This window comes from Calonectris borealis, chromosome 3 (genome assembly GCF_964195595.1).
Source record: "Calonectris borealis chromosome 3, bCalBor7.hap1.2, whole genome shotgun sequence".
Classification (NCBI taxonomy): Eukaryota; Metazoa; Chordata; class Aves; order Procellariiformes; family Procellariidae; genus Calonectris; species Calonectris borealis.
The window spans coordinates 8,168,035-8,195,021 of NC_134314.1; the positions used below are offsets into that span (position 1 = coordinate 8,168,035).

Below are 26,987 nucleotides of genomic sequence, written 5' to 3' on the forward strand. Positions count from 1 at the left end.
TATTAGAATGCAGGATTTGCAACATAACTCCTGAAGGTAATGAAGGCTAACGGTGTCTGAGGTTTTTTCATACTTCTATTAACTTTCTTGTCAGATGCTAAAAAATTGAACTGTAGAAGTCATTAACACAGCAAAATATTTTTACTTTATTTTCAAAATAAAACCATTATTTTAAAAGTCATCTTTTGTCTGTAATATTGATCAAAGCTATTTACAATTAAAATATTTTACAAAAATATATTTTTAACTTAAAAAAAAATATAAAGGAAATCACGTGGATTAAGTCTGCAAGAGTTAAATTCCAGTCCCAGAAGATTTTGGAGAAATACAGTCAAAGTAAACATACAGAGTCTGTGATGCACTACAGTTTATACAATAAAGCATCCTTGTTATTCTATAACACTATTTGTTGCAAACATACAAAGTTATAAAACATTAGAAATCTAATTAAGGGTATGATGAAGTAAGGTTCAGTAGATCTTACTGGGAAGCAAAAGGAAGACCAGAAGGTAACTGAAGTTGTTCTTGTGCTTCTCATCATCAAGATGTCCGTTATTACAAGCCTGATAAAGCAAGATGTGTGACAACTCCTGGTGTGCACACGAGTCTGTATCACGCAAGTACCGAAGTACACACATCAGACGCTATCTTCACTACGTTTGCTCTTCCCCAGACGTCCGCCTGTGCAGCTCTTACCTCACTGAACCCACATTTACCATCAATAAACATTCATCAAACCCCCTACCTGCACACTGACTTCTCATTTCTGCTCAAGGGTCAAAACCCCTGCAACATTGTGAGTTCTTTTTCACTAGGGATGGCTTAAAAATAACCCTACCAAAATCACTGTGGACCTCAAGTTAAAGAGCTCCATGACTGCTGAGTCAGGGTGGTATTTAGCAATGTAACACTGAAAATAGCTTGTAAAGTTGGCTACTCACTAGCAGCGATAAACCTTACAGGCACTCGCTCTCTTTCCAGGAATCCTTCCAAAAAGGAAAACGCAATGAAGCGTTGTCATACGTTTTGGATGCCTGAACCATTGCTTTACTTTGACAATTGTAACTTCCAAAAAGACTCCTTAATCTAAGAGTAGATGGCAGTAGAAGACATTTGGAAAAAAAATCCTCAAGTATTTAACAATAAGACAGGGATTACCACTATATCTTTGAGTAGGAAGGGTTCACTAATTAAATTTCATATTAAATTTCATATTAGGTTTAGCGTTAATACCAGGCTTGTCTCAGTAATATAAGTGTTCCTTCAGAAATTGCCTATTTCCCAATCATGGATTTAAGGTGTTCAAGTTTGTACTCTTCAATGAAGTCTTCAACAATGTGCAGAGCTTTGACCTTCACCAGCAGGAGAAGAACTTCTTTTGTTTCATCACTATTTAAAAAAAAAAAAAAAGAAAAATTTTATATAGCAGCGTTTTTATGTACCCGACTTTTAAGTACACTTTACCTTTATTAATTTTAAAAAGAGTCAGGTATCTCTCCTTGGCCACTTGTCATCAGGAGACCTTGGCTACACTGAACACTAACAGCACCCAACATCTATCGGCTCAAACTATCACATTAAACTAGAACTGCAGAAGCACTCCTTTGCATTATGGACTCCATCTTTTGTTTTATCTATATATGCAACGAGAACATCCTTGAAAGTGTCAAATATGTGAGACTTAAGGAACTTAAGAAATATTTAACACAAAGTATATGAGGAAATGCTTGGATCCCAAGGAAATCCTTATCTATTACCTGTGGTTATTCTTGTGTAGCGTACGGGCACATTGCAGCAAGTGCTGGCAGAAGTTCTGTAACTCGGGCAGAGTTGATCCACTTTTAAGATCTTGGAACCATCTTTCTGGGAGGCACGCAACCACCTGTTCACACAAAAAATATTTGGAAAAAGTTTAAAAAGAAAAGTCTTTCAATATAACCAAGTCACATCACTTCTGACAGGGACTTTTTGGCAGGTTCAGTCATTATTAGTCGTGTGGTTTTTTTCTTTGAAACCAAGATTGATTATCCCTAGAAGTAGTTATTCTTAAGAACCTATGGACCAATATTTAATCTAAAATGCTTTTATGCACCAAGGTCATAAAAAAAATTAAGTTTTTTAAAAAATTTTAAATGTTGTTTAAATTTTACGTTTTTTTAATATTCTGTCTTCAGTTTCAACCCCCTCTTCATGAAAAAAAGCTTTTAGCATACACCCTCTTCCAATGTACATGTTATCTTTTACCTTATTACACTTTTCTATATTATCCGGCCCTGGTGGTGTGTTTAAGAGGTTCAGAAGAAGGTAACGATTCAGCAACTTGCTCAGTCCCAAATCACGGACCGTATCTTCTTGTACAATCCCATCCCAAAGAAGAACATTGGAGAGCAGCTGCAGTAACGAAGAAAAAGAATATGCATACGTGGTGGCTAGAGGTGTGCTAAAACACAATATTAAAAGTTTTATGCTTAAAAAAATATATAATATTATGTCCATCCAATTTAAGTACTCAAAACCCAGGATTCACTCTCTCCAAATTTACTGTCAGTTAGCCACTAATAAGCTGCATATAGTAAATAATCTTATCAAGTAGGATAATTAGTTTTACACGTGCATATGAACTGTACTCTAGTATGCGTATATATGACCTCCCAAGGTAGGGAAGAGCATTCTACCCTTCTAATAGGTTAACAATTTGCTAAGGCCCAAGCACAGAAGGCAACTTATTCTTTTCACAGAAGAGCTAGCAGCCAAATCTGAAAGCAGGAAAGAGTATTTAAGACACTCCCCCTACCAGAAATACCAAGAACAAGTGGCATCCAAGTCTAAGCAAGCCTTCAGAGAATCCAAGACAGACGTAAAAAAAGTTACTGCATCTGCTCAGGATAAGACTACAAGCAGTCCCTCGTAACACAAGGGAGGCTGGTAGCCACGGTTCATAGCAGTATTTTTTTGGTAGTTGATCTCGGTATCATTGCGTACCAAGAATTTTCTTCTGTTGCCCCTGTCACTATAAATCCTTATATTTGTTGTCATTTTTGAGTCTGATGTAAGAACATGACTATTTTTTCCCTTAACTTAGAATAGGTTAATTTTAAGGTAACTGTTAACCTCAAGGTAATTTACCCTCAGACACAGCATGCGATTTTGCAGTCACCAGTCAAAAAGCACTCACAAAGCCCACCGCCTTTGCACATTTCTCTGGAGTATCTGATGGGACACTTCCATCCAACTGCATGAGCGACTAAAACATAGGTCAAAGAAAAAGGAGTGCTTCCCCTGGCCAGCATTAATCAGGAAAGTACACAGGTAGTAACAAGAAGCATGTTTAAGCCCTGAAGCTACGCGCTGTACCTACACTAGGCAAGTTAGGCAATACCAGGGTACAAACGCTGAACTTCCATCGTCCGTACTCTTGCATTAGGAGAGTTCCTGGCTCACTTCTCACCCAAGCCTCCATTCAATTTCTGGGCATGGTTTAGAGGCCACTCCTACTATGCATTGTGAAGACAGCAACCCGTATTGAAAGACAGGGTTTAATAGCATGAACTGGGGGGCTGCACAACGGCAGTGGGTCTCAGCGCCAGAGAGAGCAGTCTCTGGTGATGAGTTACACTAGTCTAAGTATTAAGTAGGTCCCAAGAGTTTAACACAGACGAGTTGCAGTACTGTTTACCCTGGGGTGACTGAACTCATGCCTCCACTCCAGAAAAAATGGTGTAACAACTATTCAACATATATACAGAGCAAGAACACTTTAAACTACTCTCCATTATCACCCCTTCAAAGATGACCATTGTGACAGTGAAGATAGAAATCAAAAGCTAAAAGGAGAAAACTTCAATCTGCAGGAGAAAGCACCTGGGTCTGACTTCCAGGAAAACAACAGGAAGCATATGCAGGGCTAGGCATTGTGAATAGCAGGGGAACTGGAATATTGTCTGGGATTTTAATGTGGTTTTATGCATCTAAATCTCATCTTTAGTAAGAATCCAAATCTACCCTAGAGGAAACACATCTTAAGTAGGAATGGAATCACAGGCATTCAGAAATTCCCAACTCAGCACCCCAAAAGTAAAACTATACTAATGTGCTTATATGAATACGCGGTGTTTATATTCTACAATAAGGGTTAGCATAACTAACGCCATTTTATAAGGCAAATGGCCATTCTCTGTGATTGAGCTGGTCACATATTAGCCCCCTTCCCCCTCATTATCAGGCCCTGAAGGTCCTGTGCACCAAGTAGATGAACCAAACAGATTTCTTCTTCCCCTCCGTGTCAGTCTCAAGATTCCTGGGTGCCAGGCTGACTACTCCCCTTCTTGCCAGCCTTGTAGGTCCCAGGCACCCGGCCCAGTGGTGGTGATGACCCCATCACAGAACAGGGAAGCGTAACAGCACACAGACCACCGTCTATAAAATCCAGCAGTTCAAGTACTAAGGGGAACTTGCACCAGAACTGCTGCTGGACAGGTGGCCAAGGACGCCTCCACCATCCTCTGCCTCCTCCAAGGATTGGGTGACTCATATTCTTTGATGTGTTTCTCGTCTAGATTATGACTGCAATTATTATTGATACTGCAAGCCAAATACTCAGATTTGACCCAATCTGCAGAGGGTCCAGGAACCATAAGCTAAGCTGTGCTGTAAGTTCTGTGCTATGCTACTTCTGAAATTGTGCTACACCGATTCTGATTATAAAAATCCTGTGCTACTCTGATCATAAAATTCTGTTAAAAAAGAGTAAAGCTTTAATTGTACCTACAACTTAGTACCATCATCATTCTGCCCAGGACCCCCAAAAGAACCTGTCTATACCCGTAGTGTCAGGTAACAACCTGTTAACAGAGTAGCAATGACTAATTAATATGATATAAGGCCAACAGGCTTGGCTGACCCACTCAAGGAAAAAAAATGAACCAGCAGGAACAGATGGTCAGATCAGTCTCCTGCAGAAGATGTACCAGTTGGGTAAACAGAAATAAAGTGTTCATTTATAGTTCACTCTTAAATCATCACATGCAGGTTGCACAGAGAACACATCCTTCACTGAGAAAAATGGTAATCCGTCCTAATAAAAATGGATTAAACTCCCAGGACTCAGACTGAAGATATATTTCCTGACTGAAAAATATTTTTTCACTACAATGAATTTCAAAGAAAAAAACTGGTATATTTTCTCTACCTTAACAGCTGACCAAAACCGTCTTTCTTGAAATTTCGAACACAGTGATGATTTGTCTTCCACAGTGCTGGTCATGGAAAGAAGAAAAAAGGTAAAATAAAGATTTATTTTTTGTTTGCTTTTAAAAGAAGATAAACAGACAATTGATCCCTTAGATACTGATGAATATTAATTCTGGCATTCTTTCAGCAGTGACTGCCACAATCAGAATAAAGGTCTAGGGAAACAGCTGTCAATTTGAACCCATTATAATACAACTACTATGAAATAAGTTCCAATAAAATTAGCAACTGGAAACACCTGTGTCTACATGTCATGGATTCAGATCAAAACAGCACTGCTTAGAACCAAACATCCTACACCAGCTTTAGCAAAGCTTCTCTCCTAGCTGTATCTTAACCCCACATCTCCCAGACTCCTACTCACTCCCATCTTTGAAATAAGGCCCAGTAATAAGCATCAACAATATAAAGCCTATTTTAGGAATGACAGGAGGAATCAGGGGACACACACACGTGACACCGAACTACCTAAACTAACACTAACAGATGTAAGTTGCTACGCTAAAACCAGACTGTGGACCTTTTATACTGGAAAGCTTTTGGTTACAGGAGCAAAAAAGCATTAAGAGTTACCCTTACTAGAAAGGGTTCATAAACAGGAATAGGGCTTCATAACCTTTCCTATAACAAAACAGTAGAAGGCATGTTTATTCCATTAGCTGTTAATGGATGTCTACAATATTTTATCTACATCTGTGGAGAAGAGGGGTACAGGAATTTAAAAAAAAAGTTTTAAAAAGTCCCAGAGTTAGCTTACCTTTTAGGATACAGAGGAATAAAGACATCTTCCTCTACAGATTTCTTCATTCTTAGGACAACCATGTTCATCAAATCCTATTTAAAAAGAATTATTAATGTGTCCTCACAAGAAAGACTTCATCTTCCATTTATAACAACTTTAATGGTTGTTTTGTTCATCTCGAAGTGCAATATGCTAATTAGAGCTAAGTACAGTTGCCACTTGTATATAATACATACTGAGACCATGAATATATTAAAAACAGTAGACAAATCACAGCTGTAATTACCTATAGGGTTAATCTAGAGGATTTTTTTTTTTTTAAGTTATTTCCCTAAGTGAGGCCTTTTTTTGCACATTAATTTGCAAGGCAGCCGGAAAACGGTATAGATTAACAACAAAATAAGTTATGCACATAGGATCTCCATAAAAAGCTGTGAAATTCTATGTAAAAAAAAAAAATCGCCATAGCTAGAATAGTATGCGGTTTTAGGCAACATGCTTTTAGGTGCCACAGATTGCCACCTACCTTTTTTTTAAAGCCTTTATTTATTTATTTATTTAAAGTTCTGGTTTACTTCACTTTCTGTACAAACGGTATCTTGACTAAGGTCAGCTGTACCACTTGACTTCAAGGCATGGTTTCAAATCAGCAACCTTTGGAAGGCTCAGTTGGAAGGCATAAATATTTTCATAAAAATATTTCTTTTCATACTCAGGGCCTAAACATCCATCCCATTTCACCAGTTTTATACTAGATAAACCTCCAGATTTACATCAGAATAAAACCAGAATCAGGCTGAAGAAGGGCATGCTAGAGTGACTATGCGTATAAAAGTAATTATTAAAAGATTGCTAAGATTATGAAGCAGTCTTTCTCCTAGCCAATTAATTAACCTTTAGAGATTTTCAAGTTTTAAAATTCTAGATGTACTTTATAAATAAAAGGTTAAAGAGTTGACTGCTGGAGCATTATTAGCATTTAAAGCTCAAATTTTGACAGATAATTAAATGCAAATCTAAATTCTAACCATTGTTATTGCAGTGAAGCAAGGTTAGATCTACAATCAGATTCTTTCTAGGTACAAGAAAAATTTTTCTAGGAACAGGAGCTAATTTCTGCCTCAAGAGTGTCAATTCTCCCATTATCTTCAATAACGAGAGCATCAGAGAGCTGGAAGTTTAACTGTTAATCTTCTTAATGTAAAGTGACAAAACAAAGTAGTAATCAGAACTGAACAACTTCAGGACAATGACCTAAGCGCCCATAGGAGCATGCACAGAAAGCACACAGAGTGGATTAAGTTTTCCCTTCCCCAATACCACAGAGGCTTTTACCTCTTTTGCTTGACTGCATTCATTTTTGGAAATGACTTGTTTTTCAAAGATGTTACTGCAAAGCTGTACAAGGTTCTTTGTCTGAGAAGTAGATAAAGGATCCCACACACTCTTTACAAATGCTGAAAAAAAATAGGCATTTATTTCATTCACAATATGCAAGTAGTTATCCGCTCTAGTTTTACGGCATTACAATACAACAGAAGTAAACATATGAAAGGCTAAGCCTCTCACCATAGTCTTAAAAAGAGGCTACCTTAGCCTCACTCTGTGGAACTACGTAATCGCTATATCTTGGAGCACCATTATATAACTAACATTATTTGATAGCTATCGCTTTTATTTAAGGTTTGATTGCCTAGGTGCAGCGAACATTTTCAAGACAATCTTACTATACCTGTAATTTTTGGAAGAATAGTTTTTTCAATCACTCTAGGCAAAACTTCTTGATCAGGATCATCAGCCCTTTTTGATTCAGATATGTTTTTGGCATCACTGAATTCTTGTACAGCTCTGAACCAGGGCATCTCTTCCAACTCTGTAAAATTCTGCTGAAAGATCATTCCTGTTAGTTGTTCAGCTGGTCAGGATTAAAAGAAAAGCTCCATCCAATGATACCACAGATTCCCACTTAATTTCAGATCCACCCTCATCACCGAACAGGCCAAAACAGCAAATCAGGAAAACTAGATTTAAAACTAGAATTCAAAGGGTGGGATTGTTAAAACATCTTCAAAGAACTCAGGAGAAGAAATCTTTTTACAAGGGGTGTTGCAAAAGGGGCTGGAAGTAAGGGGAATGGAGAAAGTTAAGATTCCAACTACACACTTCAATTTCTGAGACCAGCACAGTACCTTTCTATTCATTTCTAATGCACTGTGCTATGTATTGGAAAAAACCCTCATTTTTCATATTAATACATAATACACAAACACACATACAATTTTTGAAGAAAAAGTCAGCTGATGCACCTACCTCAAGAGGATTCCAATTTATTAACTGAACTCTGATCAATGGATTTAATAGCTTAGGCAGGCAGAAACTGATATAAGCATCACAGTAAGAGTCAGGAAACTTCTCTTTCCATTCCTGGAATTTCAACAGGATTTTTCTGATGTCACAAAAATCTGCATGTACATCTTCAAAGACTTTCCTACTATCCTCTAAAACGTTATCTATGAATGATATTCATTGGGAATAAAAAGAAACAATCACAGAACTTATTGAGGCATAAGCTGAAGAGTTTATGCATCTACAGGACGTAAGAAATATCTATCTATATGATAGCTGTATTTGTCATTTATCTTTGACACACCTGACACTGAAACGGGTTTTACAACTGGCTCCCTGGAAAACTCAGTTTCAGAAAAAAATACTGTCAAAGGCCAAAAAAGGCAAGTTTCTTCATGATCCATTCCACCGTTTTATACAACCACTATGTTTCAAACTTTATACCACAGTGATAAAATCTCAGACATGAAAACCCTTCTGCTGTTATCTGGAGAAAAGGTATTATGCCTTTCCCTTCATCCATTCATTCAAGATAATTAAAGCACCAACCTTTAATTCACTGTATCTTCAGAAAACAAATTGATTACACAAAACATGTTGTAGTATTGCATTGAGTACTGTCAGATCAGCTTTGGCATAATCTAAGAGAGCTCACTTCTAGTTGCAATATCACGTGTAATGCCGCCACCACCACATAACTCACACCAAAAGAAATCTACAACCATACACCTATTCTTCTCAAGTCATTAGTCAGAACTGTCTGAATGCATTTCTCTTCTACAGTGTGTAACTAAGGACATGTAACTCAAATGAAGTATTTCTTCACCTTTCTTAAAAAAAAAAACGTTAAAAAATATCAGAAAGAGGTTTTGTTCTAGGACATCACAATAAGACTGCCACCGACCTTTGCTCTTCTGGAACTCGGTCACCTCTGCCGGAGCCAGCTCATCGTCACTCGACATGCCTTCATGGTGATCAGCTTCTCCTGAACACTCTCTCACTTGCCGTCTGCAAGTCCTGTATTTTGTAATGAACTCAGATGAGTTATCCTCCCCTCGTATGCAGAAGGAAGCTTAATGAAAAATAATCTGACTTCAAAAAATGTACTAAAAGCAAGTTGTGAGAGCAACAGCCTACGGAAGCGCAGTCAGGGACCAACAGTAATTATGTAATCATAAGGACACAGAAACCGTGCAAGAAGGAAGGGCTTTGGGAACCGACATAAAAGAGGTTAGAGCAATGTCTCTGATCTCCCCTATGAATCGTGTAGTAACCTTCACTTCACCTCATTCCCGCTGATGAGGCCAGTAACTCATCCCACCTGGAACACTAAACATCTAGCACTGGACACTGTCTCTGACAGGTTTAGTGTGCAGGAGACTATTGAGCTCTCAGTCTGACATCTCAGTTCTGGATCACCTGTTCAACAACCCACAAAAAAGTTGTGATAGCACCCAAGGGCCAGTTGGGCTCAAAAAACTATTGCCATGACACCAAGAATCGTAACAGGCTGCAAAATCAATAGCTTGCATCTCTGACACAGGAAAATTATATATGATATGAAAATGATATGTATAAATAATTTCATACAGTTATTTACATCAACTAGCATAAAGGTTAATTGCTTCAAGTGGAATTTCTTATTGTATCATTTTTCATCCTAAATGCTGAAGTTCTTGCCACTTCAAAGTACAGTTATGAGTTGAGGCACCAGTGCAACCGAAAAACTTTCAAAGCTCCCGATAACTTTGGGGGGGGGTGGGGGGTGGGGGCGGCGGCGGGGAATCAGTAGCAATCTCTGAACACTATAATATCCAAAATATAGTATCTGGCCTACACTGGTAGCAGGGGAGGGGCTAGACACAGCTTTGCTTCACTCACCGCCACCACCACACCCAGCAGCAACAATACTGCCTGACTTTTTTTGCTATTTATACAATAATACAAAAATATATTTCTGTATAAGGTCATAATTTTATTTATTACAACAGGACAGGAAAAGCTTCTGTCATATAGTTTTGTAAATAGGCCCACTTAAGACTTGTTAATTTAAAATAACAAGATCTATTAGCATTCAGTTTCAAATCAACATGAAGAGAATGACATCAACAAATAGATGGTTTCCAAGTACTTTGAGTTTTGGAAAGCAAACATGTATTTTTTTGTATAATCTCATTTAGTAATCCTACAGGTTTACATTCATCACTGCATAAATGACAGAAAGCTAGTGTACAGCACACCTATCAGAGTTAAGCATACATATACATAACACCTACCTTCGATGTTCACACATTTCCAGAAGCTGTGCCTTCTCATCACCTTCCAATCCACCATTAGTTGGTTTGTCATTCCCACCTATCAGAAGACAGAAACAGCCAAAACCAAAATGGTATGATTTTAAAGTTCTTATTTTCTCAAACAGGAAACACAGATTGTCCTTCTATTGTTCTTCATTTGGAAAATAGCCAAAGAAAAATCAAACCTCCTAACCAAAACTCTAATAGTCTCCAGAGTAACACACAGTAAATATTACTTGTTAACTACTTATAGTCAGATGTGGTTGCTCCCTTATAGCAGTTGACGAAAAGGTGAGTTTGATGACATTCCAGTTAACGCTCACGGCTTCCAATCCTGGAAAAGGAAGTTAGTGCCTTCCAGACTAGGTCCTTAGCAGTGTGAAAGGCAAGCACAGGGACCTACCCTCGTCCTGTATGTCAAAAATGAAACCATGTAATAAATTAGAGTAACTTTTGAGGTTCGGTTCCAACACTGTAATGGAAGTTAAATCCCTGATCAATGTAAATCATTGCATTTAGATTTCAAGACTAGTCAGCTCCCCACTGTCTCCTGTTATCTGAGTGGTCACTGACTGTGTGACCCCAATTACTCCTAATCTGATTCTTGAGTCCAACACAAAAGTAGAAACCAGAAGCATTTTCTAGTCGGGCCATTCATTTGTATCACTATTAGCTGGCTGATATGTGCACAACATGCCAAAAAGAAAAAGAGTGTACTACTACTGAAGTGTTATCATAGAAGAAATTAACAGCCTTTCCACCATATTAAATACAACTAGGAACATAAAAAGCAATTAAAAGTGCTGTTAAATATCCAAGTATCGTCTCATTTGTAATGAGCTGGAACTAAAATCATTTTAATGGCACTACCTGTTATGGCACTACCTTTTTCTTCTTAACACCTGCTGTCAGTCTACTACACCATTTTACAAAATCATACGGGCTGCTAGCTTTCTCTAATCAGCAGTTTATCCTGTGTAGTGAGAAGACTGAACCCATATGATTAGTAGTTACCAGAAACTGGTGCATCTGGCCTCCATCCGTTCCCACCAGCTCCAAGCATATTGTTCTTAGTTTTGCCTTAGTTTTAAAGGGTTTGGTTTTGGAGGTTTGGGTTGTGGGTGGGGTTTTTTTTTTGGTGTGTTTGTGTTTTTTGGGTTTTTTTTTTTTTGGTTTGTTTGTTTGTTTGTTTTTAAACAGCAGCAGCTATAGATTCACACGACATATAAACAATACATCAGTGTGGAAAGAAAACATAAGATGAGAAAATTGTAATAATTTTTCCTACAGTGACTGAAAAACAACGTTTTGTTTTAGATAAAACCCTTCACAAAATGGCTTCTTTCTTCACGTCCTTCCCTTCACATAAGTGTCATCTCCTAGTTGGAAATCTCCATTCTGAGCACACACATAGCCTTAAAAACACCCTCACGTAAAAGTGATGTTGCCAAATAAACACACTGCTTTTTTCATATATTCACAGAATTGCATAATAAGCAAGCCTTCTCCAACTTAAGACCTACTAAAAAACTGACTCAGTTTTTCTTTTTAAATATTGATGGGAAATTGCTGAGTTGAGTAACTAAAAACTGACAAAGTACTTGGTCACATTATGTTCACTATTAAACCAGAGAAAAATAGTATCATGAGCTTTACTGAGGTAAGGATTTCAACTGAGGTATAGTAAAGCACACCTACTGACAATGGGAAGGGGAAAGGAGATCAAAGGTGAAAATTAAAAACTTCATGCAAAAAGTAACAGTATATTTCTGCTCAGAGAGTGAATGTTTCAGTAAGAAAATAACTTCTAACTTCTTACTAACTTGTCAGATGCTGAATATAAGCAGATTCATTTTTCAGCTCATCTTGCCTTCGTTTCAGTACTGTCATGGCTCGTTGCTGAAGAAGTACATGTACAGCCAATTCTAGATCATTAACGTATTTCAGCTGAAATATAGTAAACAGTAATCAGGTTTTCAATTCATTAAAATTCCAAAAGAATGAACAAAAAACAGTTTCCATGGGTTTTCTGTATAGCCGTGAAATTAGAACCAAGTATCACAGATTGAAAAGTAAGTTCCTGGTCATCGGAGTTTTTCTGGTTTTTTTGTAAGGCTGAAAAACACAAACTAAATGCCAGTTGCTAATCACAGGACTACCTAAGACTTCATACAAAAGGGCTCAACAGGACACTATTGGTGCACTTAGTTTGCTTTCAGTTTGCTTTTGAGCCACTAGCCATTAAAGAAAATGTATTCATTAACTAACATTTGTTCTCTTTAAAGTTACGTAATTAAATTCATAATTGCAATGCAATTAAGTAGCATAAATTAGATTTGATAGCACTATCTATAGAAAATAACAGCAGTTTACTTTCACTGAGGCCAAACTTCAGGCCGATGCTCCCCTTCTCCCAATCTTCATCTTTTTAAATACACAAGGTTTGTAGTTCAGCAGTTGGTAATGTAGACAAATCCTTACAGAGCTCTGCTAACTCAATCCCAACTCGAACCTAACACGAAATCCTTACTACCTCTGTCATGTAACCCTGAGTAAAGACATTTTGAGAGATCCTAAAAATGAATTTAAGCGCCACCTCTCATTCAATTTCAGTGCACTCTGGTCACTAGACCTGCAGAAAACTCCTTCCAATAACATTTTGTTTTCACCCAACAGAATCTAGGCGAGATCACAGCTCAAGTCAATATACCTGTACTAGCTTGAGCATCACTTCAGGTGAGGGTTGATTTGTTTTCCCTATAATTTGTTTCCTGTTACATTAAAATTTCTGGTAGAGTTGATTTTTAACCGAGCACTGTCCCTCATCATTTCCAAATAAAAGCCCCTCATATTTTGTTGATAGAATACACCTTTATCATCCAAAAAAAAAAAAAAGAGGAGGAAAATATACATACTTTTTCATTCAAACAATTTATCAAGTTTTCTACATATGTTTTCATGGCCCTGTAGAATTTGTAATTCATAGCTGCATCCGAAGACTTCTCTAACTCCTGGACAGTCATCTTTGAACTTTCAATGTCCTCTATATATTTTTCATACTCCCTCTGGTGGGCACGGTGCACATCCTGTAATGATGTTATCCTAAAAAAGAGAAACCCAGACAAGTAAAACTATTGCCAAGTTAACAGCTGATACATTCCAAAACATTTTTCCCATTATAATCACATACAAAATCTTTGCCTGTGCTAATAATAGTACCTGCATTTGAGCTAAGAAGCATTGAGAGATTTATCCATGCCAACATTTGCAGAAGCATGGGGTATGGACAAGCATCATGCTTTGGAGACTCAAAGCACCACTGACATTTTACCTAGAATCCTCAATACACCACACTTCCCAAACACATAAAAAACTAAATTTTGTGATATCACATTAAATGGATTCTACCCAACATAATCTGGGGAAAACTACAGCTCACGTCAGCATGTCCACACTGGTTCAATCTAAGTTGCATGGATAGCAGTACCTATAAGCGTTCACCACCTGCTCACAAACCAATGAGGACTCTTGCTGCTAGCAAGTGATAAAACTCAGGAACCTATCTCTACAGTTGTCACTAACTATTAGATAGGTAGCACAGGAATGTTTATGTATATTACAACTCTGCTTCTTTTTTTTTTCCCTTCCTTCCCTACATCCCAACTGACTGCTCAGCTTGAGCAAGGCTGTAACAGAACCAAGAAACAGACCACAACTTATTTCACTTCCCTGAAGCAGGGAACATTTTTCAATGAAAATAATTAACTAAGCTGTTGTTCTCTACTGTGCTACAAAACTATAAAGTTCACATCAAACAGGTTCCCCCTCCCCTTCTTGCTATTTTCCGAATAGGTTTCCCACTCTTGATAGCCTTATTCTCATTTTTCTTACTTGATTCTGTACCTAAATTCCTACTTCATTTAACTCATTCCTTTCAGGTGATTATGGCAAAGAAAGCATACAATTCCACAAAAATATTCAGTCCAAATTAGTTGCAATTCTTTAAACAAGCAGGTAAATAATGGTTGTACAAAGCAAAGCATTTACAGAGAGAGCTCGGTGCAAGTCTGTAGCACATATTTGTTTCAGCTGTATAGCGTTACTTGTCTAAACTTATCTGAACAGCTGCTTCCCGGTGCTCTGAGTTATGACAGGGGATGGCTTACCTTAGGATGCCTGACCCCAGCTGTCCTCCTCACACATGTTCTTGGAGGTTCCCACCTCCATCCCAGGACACTTCAGCTGCCCATACAGCAGCTGAACTGCTAAAGAAAAGTCACAGCCTAGCACGTGACTAAAGAAAAAAAAAAATCAAGGCCAGTTCTAGTTTGCCTAAACACACTGTGGAGAATTTACTGCTGCTTTAGGAAATACTAAGCTATTTTTGCAGCTGGTTTAAGAACCACCATAAGGGCTAGGATTGCCAGCTCCATCTGCCCTGGTTGAAGTTTTGCTTGCTGGGCAAACATAACATTGAACCAATGCTCCTGTCAAAAACTACTAGCAAGCATAAAAAGCTGCCGCCATTTAAATGAACTTACTCTCTAAAGTTGTAGTTGATAAAACATTGAAAAGTCAAAATGCTCCCCTATAACAAAGCATTGCCAGCTAAAGTTAAAAATCTGTAGTACTCTGCTGGACATCATAACAGGCATATTACACATAAAATAACAACCCAAAATCCTCCAATACTCTGGAAAAAGAATAAGACTTCAAAGCTGTCATCTCTCATTCTGTGACAAAAACTCAGACAACCCAGAAGTTAAGTTCATAAGAGCAGGATTTACCTTTCAGTCAGTCGCTTCTTCACAATTTCCAAGTTCACAGGTGGTAGAGAAACAGAGGGATCAAACTTTGGTTTAGCTCGTTGAGATTTATACAAGGTAGCATCATCGTAAGTTTCCTACAAGAATTTTAAGTGATAATTTTTAATACACCATTTACACAAGTTTTCCCTCTGCAGCTCTGTAGATCAACAAAACTTATCATTCGAATACACAAGGCATATGATATTAAGATAATTTCATTCATCAAATTAAGTACAGAAAATGTTGTACAGCAAAGTACAACACAAAAGCAAGGGAAACAAAGTATAAAAAACTGCATATATATGTTGTATAAAAACATATAGTACATAAACATTTAAGCAGCACAAAGTAATCCATAATTTAGGGTACACTTAAGTTGCTGTCTTGGTCTGAAAATATTAATAGCTTTCAATAATGCATAACGCTTCTACACTGACAGCTGAGACTTCGCTGGTATTAAGATTCTAAATAGAAAATGTAGAAATAAACTACAGACAAGTGGTGATGATAATATCTGATTTTATTCATATCCTACTTTTTTAAAACTTTTTTGAATATATTTATGATAAATTATTTGCCATCTATTAGTAATTTAATAATCTATTTTCTCATAGTAAACTTGCTGATTTCCTCCTCCCCAATAAATATGAATGCTACCTTCTGACAAAGCCAGTGGCCAAAAGACAGACTTTTTCATTGTGACGACTCAACTTAACTGTAATTATAACTGAAAAAGGATTCCACTGAATTTTAGCTTATAGATTAAAAGACACTTCGCATTCTAAAACAGTAGAAGTTTGTATATTAAAATCTAGCCAAAACACAATCAGTTGAAGCAATCAAGTCCATGACTAACACAGTCTGCTACTAAAAATTGCAGTTTCCTGAACAGCAGAAATTAACAGTTTTCCAGAAACAAGTAGAGTACAAGGACCTAAGAACACCAACCATACTGGATTTAAAATTCAGCAGCAGAAAGATGTAACTTTCTCCCAGTCCTCTTAACTACTTCCATTTAACAGGCAGAAATTTCTACAATTGTCTATTCTGAAATAAAGAATTGGTTATTCAGATTTTCCTAGTCTGATCCAGAGTAGGTGATTCAAGACAGAAACAAAAACTTCCAGCTCATCAGAAGATACATGGGGGGGGGTTCCAATTATTTACCAGAAAAAAAAAAAAAAAGAGGGAGAATTCTACTGTGAAAAGAGAAACTGAAAAGAGCTCTCAGATTGTCACCCAACAGAAATTTAGCACAATAAAAGAATAATCTTTGCTTTGCGACTTTTTGACATTTGTAGTATTTGCATATTCTTGCCCTTGCCCAGCAGCAAAAGAAATGAGGATTCAGAATTTTATTCTCTGCTTCTCAGTCTTCCATCACATACAGGTAGACAACAATACCCTGCTTCTGAACAGCTAGACAGAGATTACAGATTTTCACTAGCATCTTCCCCTATTTCTAATTGCCTTTTCTCTTTAGAATTAGGGTGTAACTTCCTAAAAACCTCCCTAATGAGAGGGCAAATAGGAGATGTGACTGTACTCCAGAACAAGCTCTCTTGCCAATGAACAAAAAGCATCTTCCAATGGTAGGAAAGGATGTGTCACCTTAGAGAGTTTAATGGCTTTCTTTATTTGCTGTTCTTCCCACTTAATTTGTGCTTCATCTTCACTTGATTCATCACTCACAGACACTGGAAGTGAAAACAATCATTAGTAGATGTAATTACATCCTTTATTTATTTTTCCCCTCCCATATTCTTCTCCCTCTAAAGCAACAATGGTTCTTCCAACCATTACTGAGAAGTGATACACACAAAAACCAGCAGATTAAAAAACTGTAGATGGAGGACTTCCAAACTGAAAGGCAAGGAAGGCTTCAAAATGGCTAGTGGGATTTGCAGAATTCATACCAATATTAATTTCCCCAATACACTGTTTCTCAGACAACTACTACTACAGTACAAGGAGCACAAACGTCTCATTTTTATGTCTCAAAGCAAAGCTGTGTATAGTACATATAAATAAGAATGTAAGTACAGTTAGACTGTAAGTACAGTTAGACTGTAAGTACAGTTAGACTATAGACAGCAAATCCTTGAGTGCTCTAAAATGTATGCTCTACTATAGATACAAAAATATCTCTTTAGCATTAATTAGAATTGCAGAATCAGCTCATAGTTACACATTCCTTACAACCCTTATTCAAATAACAAAGAAAACCAGTCTACAACTCTGGTAAACCAGTGCTTCATAAACAAAACTGTAAGCAGCTATAAGAGGAAAAAAAGCAATGGAAAAGCCACATATGCTTTGCGTGCAATAGGTTTGTTTACTGCTGAAGGGCTGGGTTGTTGGGGTTTTCTTTCCCCTTTTCAAGAACAGCCATAACATCGATGCAGGGAGAGCACTGGGAAGACAGGACCAGAAGCAGGAGGCAGGATTTAGAAAACTTCAGTGGGACAGTTTGTCTTACACACCACAGCAACTTAATTCACATTAAATGCTGTGCCTCCTACAAGGCAATTTTTTGCAGTCAACAAGGCCAAAAATAATTTTTTAAATGTTTCTCAAAGCATCCTGCACCACCACATTAGTGAGACCTAAACCAGATTAACGTCCCATGTAAACAGCAAGCATCAGCTGTACAGCCTTTTGCCAAGACCCCTGAGGAGCAAAGCCTTCTGCTGCACTCGCTCTTTACTGAGCAAGTCCCACATTCTTCCAGACATCAGTAAAACAAAGCCACAACGACTGGGAGAAATGGCACAAACTCACCCACGTGTTCAGTCATCCTCTGCCTAAGCGTTCTCATTTTAGGAACAAAATTGAGATTCTTCATATCAGTCTCATCTTCACTCTCTAAATCACTGCTTTCTCTTCTCCGAGAGACCTGATGGCTGTTTGAAACATCCAGTGGCAGATAATCAGCCCGTGTCCTGGCTAAGTGACGTTTCCTCCGAGCAGCATCAATACAAGCTGCACTGGGGATATTACCTGCATTGAAGAGAAAGAAAATCTAAGCAAAAGACTAAAAGCAACACCCTGTATCTCTCCTACTGTCAATAACCACCACTGTTCAGGATCACTGTACAATTCTGAATATAGGACACATGATATTTTTCTATTAAGCTTACCATGTTGAATATAAGGAGATGGAAAAGCACCCTTAAAAAGTGGCTCTCAATCTAAAAACAAAGTTCAGACTTTTTTCTTTTAAATAAATGGCCATTAGCCCATCCTCCTTTTTTCCATCTCCTCAAAAGATAACGGTTACTAAACTTATTGAGTTTACAAAGGAATGCAAAGTTTACAAATCAGACAGCACAAATGAGCTTAAATTTTAATCTCATGACGGCAATTATGCATCGTTAAACAGGATTTTTTTTGCCACCTTTCTTTGAAAACCAATGGTCATAATTTCTGATCCATTTCCAAAATTAACACAGAAATACAACAAATATCTGCAATCAAAAATACTGGGGAACTGTCACTATTCTTTCAGAAGGGTAGCCCTGACTTAGAACAAAGAAGATGCCTACACCTTACATGATTTAAGCCGAGTGGGATTCGTCTCACCTATCTCGTCACGTACTTCAAATAAAGAATGCTGTAAAACAACTTCCTTTAAAAAAAAAAAAAAAAAAAAAAAACAGGAAACTAACCTGGTGATAAATCCTTCCTCCTCTGTGGAGAGCTGGATTCATTTTCAGAGTCTGAGCTGTTGTAGTCCTCACTTAGTGAAGAGTAACTTTCATCCTCCTTCTCCTCCTCTTTTTCACAAGTGCCTTTGGTGTTGCCAGCTCCAGGCTCCAACTGACAGATTTCTGTTTTAGGGGGAAAAAAAGTAAGAGCCATGATTTCAGTTTCAGCTGCTGGAAGCTGATGCGCCATAACTGGTTACCCGTAACTATTTACACCTTGCTGCAGCAAAGACTGGTTGCTTATCTATCTCCACCTGTCCCCATCAAAACATGTCAAATCTTCCAACATTCCAAGATAGTCATTTACAAGCCAGTTCTTGTCTAGAATCAAAGCGACTGTGATAGTCCTAAACTAATACGTCCTTCTGAGACACAAAGCACATTTACATGCACAAGAGCGATGATATCAGCTCCCAGATGACAACTGATTAATATCCTGATAGCTCACAGCATGGTTGGATTCATCACCCTTGACTTTATAAACTGTATTTAGAAAGCACCTTTTTTTTTTTTTTTAGCGTTAACAATGAGGAAGTCCTTAAACTACAAAGGTTTATTATGTCTGTCTTGTTGCCGATTATCTTCGAGCTCTTTAAAAACATTGATTTCTCTTCATCTGCCACTACATCTTCAGTAAATCATCAGATTACTGAACAACAGAACATGCCACCTTTTATAAGAGTATGAGGTATACTTTTATAAGAAGTTACTACGAAAATTTACCATCTCATTTGAATCACAATCTCAAAGGGAATTATTTCTCAATCTAATTTATTTTTACCTAACAGTAGTAATTAGGCTGTATCTGTGAATTGTCAAAAGGAGAATAGAGGGGAAGAGAACTTTTAGGCACACTTGTTTGTAAAACACACAAATATCCCAATAGGAAACTTACTATAGTTCAATGAGACTAGGAATACTACTAGAACAATCACAGCTATGGACTGTACTCAATTAAAATATTCAAATACTGTAATAGCACACAGTTTAATAACAAAGTTTAAGGTCTACATTAAGTTTTATCAAACAAAATCCTATTAAGCTCACATTTTCTCTCAATGCAAATACTCAGATCAAACTGCAATTTGACAGCAATAAGCAGTGGATAGTTGCCACACAGTTTGAAAGATATGATGCTGAAGCATAAATTTATCAGAAGTTTATTAACTCTGATGTACTACCGGGGTTCTGTATAACTATGTCTTCTCAAGAACAACCTCCAAGTTCTGATACTGTTTTATTATGGAAAATCATTTCAGCACAAATAGATTAAACTTATAAACCTGTAAAATAACATTGTAAGTATAATCCTGGCTTCAATTAACAAGCGAAAAACATCTAACAGCAGTATTTGTACATCACTCTTCACTTACTGATTTTGTAATGTATTTTCATATAAGTATTCCGTAAAGTATTTAACTGAGAAAAGTACTTACTTTTGCTTTCTTCAATTTCTGTCTGTGCAGACAGTAGGCTTTCCTTCTTTTGAATTCTAAAGGTTACTTCATTGAAGGACGGTTTTTTAATTTTAAAAAATTGTTCATCACCTATCCAGATAAAACAAAATTATTCTGAGTAACATTAACAAAGAAAGCGGTATATCTGCATATACATATATATGAAGTACATGTAATCTCTATGTGTCCACAGCATATTTTTTTAAGTTCTGGCTGCATTAAGTCTAACTAGTTCTATGGCCTTATCACTCAAGATCCATCACCTCTTAATTTAAAACTGTGCAGCTCAGCCTCCTCAATACAGCAACACCGTACTGCCGAAATGTATTTTCTTCGCAGTCTGTGTCCACCACAGGGTGACTCCTGCAAGCTGCCCTGACCTGTCCTTGTCATCAGCCACAAAAGCAACAGCCCAGAAGGGTCAATTAAACATTTAAGTTTCAGTTATTTAAAGCTTGTTCATCATTAACTATGCTAGTCATGGAATCACATACTATCTTCTTGTTTCCTCTGGGTTTCTCCAGCTCTAAGAAGCTTTCAAAAGCCTCCCAGCCAAAAGCACGCGGCCATCTGTCATCTTCGAAGTGCTTTTATATGCATTTCTCTTAAAAAACCCTCACAACAGCCCTATCCATAACACAGTATTCCCGGTTTTGGTCATAAAGAGACATAACGGTGACTTGTGGGTCACCAGCGCGGGGCTCAGTAAGGCAGGGCACCCCCCCCCTCCCGTACGCGGGGTGCGGAGGCGCAGTCAGATCACCCAAGCTCCCAGCCCGGCTGCTCCCCCCGACCCTCCGGGGCCTGCTCTCCCCACCGGCAGGGTGTGAGGGTGCCGGCTGCCCCCCCGGGCCGGGTGAGGTTCCGCCGGCCCTCCGGAGGGGGGGACGCCGTCGAACCCTTACCTTCCCGCTCCTCCTCACTACCGAAGCTCAGCACCGCCTTTCCCCCCCGCGCCGGCCCGGTTCCGGCGAGGCGCGGCCCTCGGCCCGTAGCCGCCCTTCCACTCTGCTCCCGGTCCCCGGGGCTGCCCGCCGGCTCCTCCGGGGACAGCGGCCCCTCCGCTGCGGCGGCCCTGGCCCCCTCGGGGGACGCGGCGGCGCTGCCGGGGTCCCCCTCGCCTCCCTCAGGCTCCGCTTCCCGCTCGGAGTCGGAGCTGGGGCCAGGGGCTGGTGGCGGGGGGGCGGCGGCCGGCGCCGGCTCCTCCTCGCTGCTGCCGCTGGAGGCCGCGCGCCGCCGGCCGCGGAAGTTACGCGGGGGACGCCGGAACATTCCGCGCGGCGAACGGCGGGGGAAGCCCTGCGCGCACCGCCTTCCCAGCGCGCATGCGCGACGACCCCAAAGCTCCACCTCCGCCCTGTGCAAACCCCGCCCCACGGCGCAGACCCGCCTCTCCTGGCCTCCTCCCGCTGGAAGGTGGGCGGGGCACGGGGAACAGCTGTCCAATGAGGGTGAGGGGGCGTGTCCCGTGTGTAACCGTCGAGGAGCCGGCAGGCGTGCGGGAGCAGGCGCCGTGAGGGAGGGAGGTGCCGCGCGGCGTCGGCGGCGGCAGGGGCCTGTGGTGTGGGCTGAGGGGAACGCGGAAAGTACCGCGTCGGTAGAGAGCGGAAGGCATTTTGCTGGTAATTAATTGATCATTGATGTAAAAATGAGATTTGTTTGAAGGGCCGTGGGCCTGTTTGTGGCAGGGGCTGCCACGGTGGGTGCTTCCCCTGCTTGCTCCTAGGTCATGAAAAACTTACCCGGTTTTGTTATTGTATATATAATGTACAAGTAGTTTAAAATAAAGTATAAATAATGACATTTAATAATAACAATAATTAAAAATAACTATTCATAAATAAACTATAATTATACATTATGTAAATAATATAGGCATATATAATTACTAATGAATAATTATTCATAAATCGCTGTTTCAGAATTATTAATAATACAAACTAATAATAAATAAATATGCTTTATAATAATACACTATTATAAATATGAAGCTTATTCCGTAACTTGTTGTTAAAACCTAATCATGCGTTTTTATTCCTTTCATTAGGTTTAGCTCACTGAAGGAGTCAGGCAGGTGCCAGCACTGGTGCGAGGGGAGGGGAACATATGGCTGGGAACAGAAGGAAGGTGGGATTGTGGCAAGCGATGACTTAAATTGCTTTGCATGGTGAAGCGTTGTGCTGTAGCCTGTACCAGCTTTTCATTTCTGCGGTGCTGACTTGAGCTATGTGGAAAGAAAGCACATTCAGTTTCAAATGAAACTGTGACAGCTAGACAGAGCAAGTCCTTCAAGTAAGGCCTTTGTGTCTCAAGAGAAATACCTAAAAATAGCAGATGTTTGAAATGTTCTTGCTTAAATTGCTCCTCCTTTCTGTCCTTCATCTGTAAGATGAAGATACTAATATTAACTTGCCTCAGGAATCTTGTGAAGAAAAAGCTGCACTTGTGAAGCACCCATTACAGTAAGAACAACATAAAAACCCAAGAGAAAAATAACTAAAATATATTTCTGCTCAGCACTGGTTCTTAATGGTATCTATTAAATAAAGCCCAAGGCTATACAATGAATAATGAGGATTATAAAAACTTTAAAGTAACAATTCAATAAGCACCATTCATCTTGCAAGCATTATTCATCTTCTGCCCTGAAAAAGGTTGGGGGGTCTGGTGAAAAAATAAAGTAGTTCTGCAAGCACCAGAACTAAACTTTTCTATGGATTTGTGCCTAAAATTGCCTTATTTCAAGCTGTGATTCAAAGCTGTCTTATAGCTGCAGAATTGATATGTGCTTTCCCTGTATGGTTTCTCTGACTGAGGGATGAAGTCAAGGATAGCCTGGGGATGCATATAGAGTTTCTGCATTGTAACCTGGACAATGCAGAGTTTGCTGATGTAGATTGACCTGGAATAATGCCAATGAAGTTACTTGTTTCTTGTTTATCACTCCAGGACCGATGAAGACTTCATGATGCTAAACAAAGATCTTGTGAGTTTTACCAGGAACTCACAAGATGTTATTCTGATGTCCTTATAACAGTGACAAAGCTTCTTTCCTTTGCTGTGACTCTGTATCAAAGAGTTTCTTCTTTTTCATATGATTTTAAATCCTCTCAGTCTAGTGAGTGCTACTTAGACAGGACTGAGCTGGCTCTGTATAAGACAAAATGGTCCAGGACTTCAGCATGGCAGAAACATGGGACACAACTATTGTACACTTGGTATTTCTAGCAAGTTCAAACTACCATGTTTGCAGTTGTCATTCCAGTTAATGCTCGCTGAGTGCCAAGATACTATTCTAGGTAGTGGCATCCAATCAAGATGATCCCAGTGCAGAGGAGGAAAGCAAATTCAACTGCAGCAATGCAACATAGTATCTCTTTGGAAGGACTGCCAGTGCCAATGAATTTATTTTATTAGGGAGTAAAAGCCCTTTTCCTGACACTGCTGACATAGGACAAAAAGATAATTTTGCCTTAAACTATTTAGAGTTGAAGGTTAAAGATGACAGATAGACAGGTGAGGATTATTGGTCAGAAATATTAGAATCATTAGTTATTAGACAACTGATGCTGTTTTAGTCACTCTGCAGTCTAACCATTATGACATTCTTCAGGCAAATGAATTTTAAGAAAGGCTCTGAGGAGATCAGTGAAGTAGATCAGCAAATCGTTATAGGTTTCCCTTACCAAAGCAAGAAGCAGCATGAAAGCAAGACAAATCTTGCATGAAAATTCAAGTGAAGCATTAGTGGCTGATGGTATGGTCTCTTTTCACACTCCATTGATTTCAGGTCTGGCTTGAACTTTGTTAAACTTTAATGTCAATGTAGGTTACAAAGTGACTTGCTCTGAAAGACTTACCACTTGTCCTGGTTTCGGCTGGGATAGAGCTGATTTTCTTCCTAGCAGCTGGTATAGTGCTGTGTTTTGGATTTAGTATGAGAGTAACGTTGATAACACACTGATGTTTCAGTTGTTGCTAAGTAGTGTTTACATAGTCAAGGACTTTTCAGCTTCCCATGCTCTGCCAGGTGCACAAGAAGCTGGGAGGGAGCATAGCCAGGACAGCTGACCCAAAGTGGCCAATGGGGTATTCCATACCATATGACGTCATGCTCAGTGTATGAGCTGGGTGGAGTTGGCCAGGGGGCAGCGATTGCTGCTCGGGGATGGGATGGGCATTGGTCGGCAGGTGGTGAGCAATTGCATTGTGCATCACTTTGTATATTCTATTATTATTATTACTACTACTACTGTTTTACTTTATTTCAATTATTAAACTGTTCTTATCTTAACCCATGAGTTTTCTTACTTTTACTCTCCCGATTCTCTCACCCATCCCACCAGAGGTGGGGGGAGTGAGCGAGCAGCTGTGTGGTGTTTAGTTGCTGGCTAGGATCAAACCACGACACCACTCTTCAAAAACAACTTTCTAGTGCAGAAAACCCCTGAATCTAAAAGGCCAACTCAGTTTTGGCAAAAGACTGCAAAACTAGATCCAACCCTCTGAATACAACAACTTTAAGCCACTGACTGGAGGCACTGCACGATGTTATTTGCAGCAGCTGGGGGAAGAGTTTGTCTTTGCTTCTGTTGCCTCTCATGGAAAAGTCCAGCAGAATGTCAGGCAAACAGAGGGGGGCAGCAGCGCCTCAAACTGTCAGCGTTACGTCTGGCAAGCAAGAGTCACAGTCAGGGGAAAATTCCCTGTCTCATCAACACAGAGCTTTTGCGTAGACTTCCATAACTCCGTCTTAAAACCGGAGTGATCTGTTTGCCCTGTCAATGAATCCCTGATTTTATTATGTTATTAATCACACGTTTACCTTACTGTCTTACACTGTTTTGCCTATCTTTATCATAGTACTTATTTCCTCTATAGCACGCCTGCATCTTTCCAGAAATCTGGAAAACTTTCCTTTTCACAGCAACCCACAGAACGTTCTGAAAGATCTGAGAAGATTTATTTCAAAGTTGATTCTTACATCTTTCAACCCTTAAAAGCAACATGTAATTCCAGAGAACCTCACAAAATTTGGTAAGAGGTACACCATGAGGTACGCTATTTAAGAGTAGTACTGGTTCCTGGATTCCAGTCTCCCCAGTTACTGGCACCTGAACGATCCTCCAAGGCCCCTCTATTTCCCACACTTGTTCCTCCCCAAATCACCTAAAGCCCTCTCTTGCCCCACCTTTGGTTCCTCCCCTAAACATTCCATAGTAAGTCCTGTGCAATCCTAAAATGCTCATCCCCTGCATCCCATAATGTGCAGCACACCCCCAAGGCAGTAACTCCCATAGTCCTGAAGAGCTGCTCCCAAGACTCACCTTGATGAGTTTCACGCCTGGACCCTGGGGCTGATGGCTCTGCTGGGACAGCCCTGGGAAAGGTGGACAAGGTGTCTGCTCCTCGGGCATCTATAACTTGGGTTGTCACCTGCCATTGTGCCCCTCTGGGCTTGTGGAGATGGGTCTTTGATGGTCCCTGTGATGAGTAGCTGGGCTGGGTATTATTTGGTCTTCCCCACCATTGTCCCCCTGTGGGCACGCACATGAGCTTTTATCACATAACCTAACAATATGTACCCAATGACATGTTTCTAGCACCTAAAACTGAAAGCTTTGGGAAAAAATGCATTTATAGCAAATGCAGTAGGAATACCAGTCTATTGGGATTGGACTGGCTTCTTGGCTTGCATTAAAATATGAGTGATGTATCTGAAATGAACTTGCAGCTCTGGCTCACCAAGGTATTATTTACTAATTACAGCATAAGGATTGCAAATTGCAACAAATAACCTTGCTTAATGCCACTAATATATTATTGCCAGCCCTTGAAACTTGTGAAATTCATGTGTACTTGAATGTTTCTGAATGCCTGCGCTGCAGCTAGGTTTTGCAAGTAAAACTCTGTGTTTGCTCAGCAGTTGGCAAAACTTTATTTGCCATAATTCAGTCTGCATGAGTCAGCGCTGCCTTCCTTCACAACACATTCTGGCCTGTCTGGAAATCTACTTTCTCTATGGTTACATAGATGATCTATAAATCTCAGAATAATTTCACCGTGGCTGGCCAAAGGAGTCTTTGCCACTCTTTGAACAAATACAGTCCAGCTCTCCAGCCGCTCCAAAATAGTATCAGTGCTTGGCAGGGAACAAAGTTGGGACATGAATATTTTATTTTATACAGCTATTAAGTAGCAGAAAATCCTGCAAATGAATACAGTAGTGTGTTCCATTTGTTGTTTTAAGACCTGCTGGGTTTCTGGTTCAGAATCCAAACCAGCATCTCTAGAAGTACTCTTTTTGATGTAGTGTGTGCTTTGTGCCTTCTATACCTTTTTGATAAATTATTATTCAGAATCAACACCAGGATTGCACC

At 39.3% G+C, this 26,987-nt stretch overlaps 2 protein-coding genes across 3 annotated transcripts in view; one reads left to right on the top strand and one right to left on the bottom strand.

Annotated features, from left to right (window-relative positions):
• Positions 1 to 129: 129 nt before the first annotated feature.
• GCFC2 (GC-rich sequence DNA-binding factor 2) lies at positions 130 to 21,925 on the bottom strand. 2 transcript variants are annotated; one of them, XM_075144935.1, is made up of 18 exons: positions 21,513 to 21,925; positions 20,587 to 20,697; positions 19,112 to 19,273; positions 18,225 to 18,443; positions 17,055 to 17,140; positions 15,423 to 15,538; positions 13,551 to 13,737; positions 12,459 to 12,582; positions 10,615 to 10,693; positions 9,243 to 9,355; positions 8,303 to 8,502; positions 7,725 to 7,875; positions 7,328 to 7,449; positions 6,008 to 6,084; positions 5,189 to 5,255; positions 2,245 to 2,391; positions 1,758 to 1,882; positions 130 to 1,389 (listed from the first exon to the last, which is right to left on the bottom strand). In XM_075144935.1, exons 1-18 carry the CDS (start codon positions 21,877 to 21,879, stop codon positions 1,275 to 1,277), a joined length of 2,568 nt encoding a protein of 855 aa, XP_075001036.1. In that variant the 5' UTR covers positions 21,880 to 21,925; the 3' UTR covers positions 130 to 1,274. The 2 variants fall into 2 exon arrangements, with proteins under 2 accessions (XP_075001036.1, XP_075001035.1); XM_075144934.1 differs by having other exon boundaries at positions 7,725 to 7,878.
• A 218-nt stretch (positions 21,926 to 22,143) lies between these two features.
• The window catches only part of ITSN2 (intersectin 2), a 100,142-nt gene continuing 95,298 nt past the window's right edge, over positions 22,144 to 26,987 (top strand). Inside the window, exons 1-2 of the mRNA XM_075144937.1 lie at positions 22,144 to 22,229; positions 22,655 to 22,734. The gene's annotated coding sequence lies outside the window, so the exon portion shown is untranslated. The remainder of the gene's footprint in view (positions 22,230 to 22,654; positions 22,735 to 26,987) is intronic.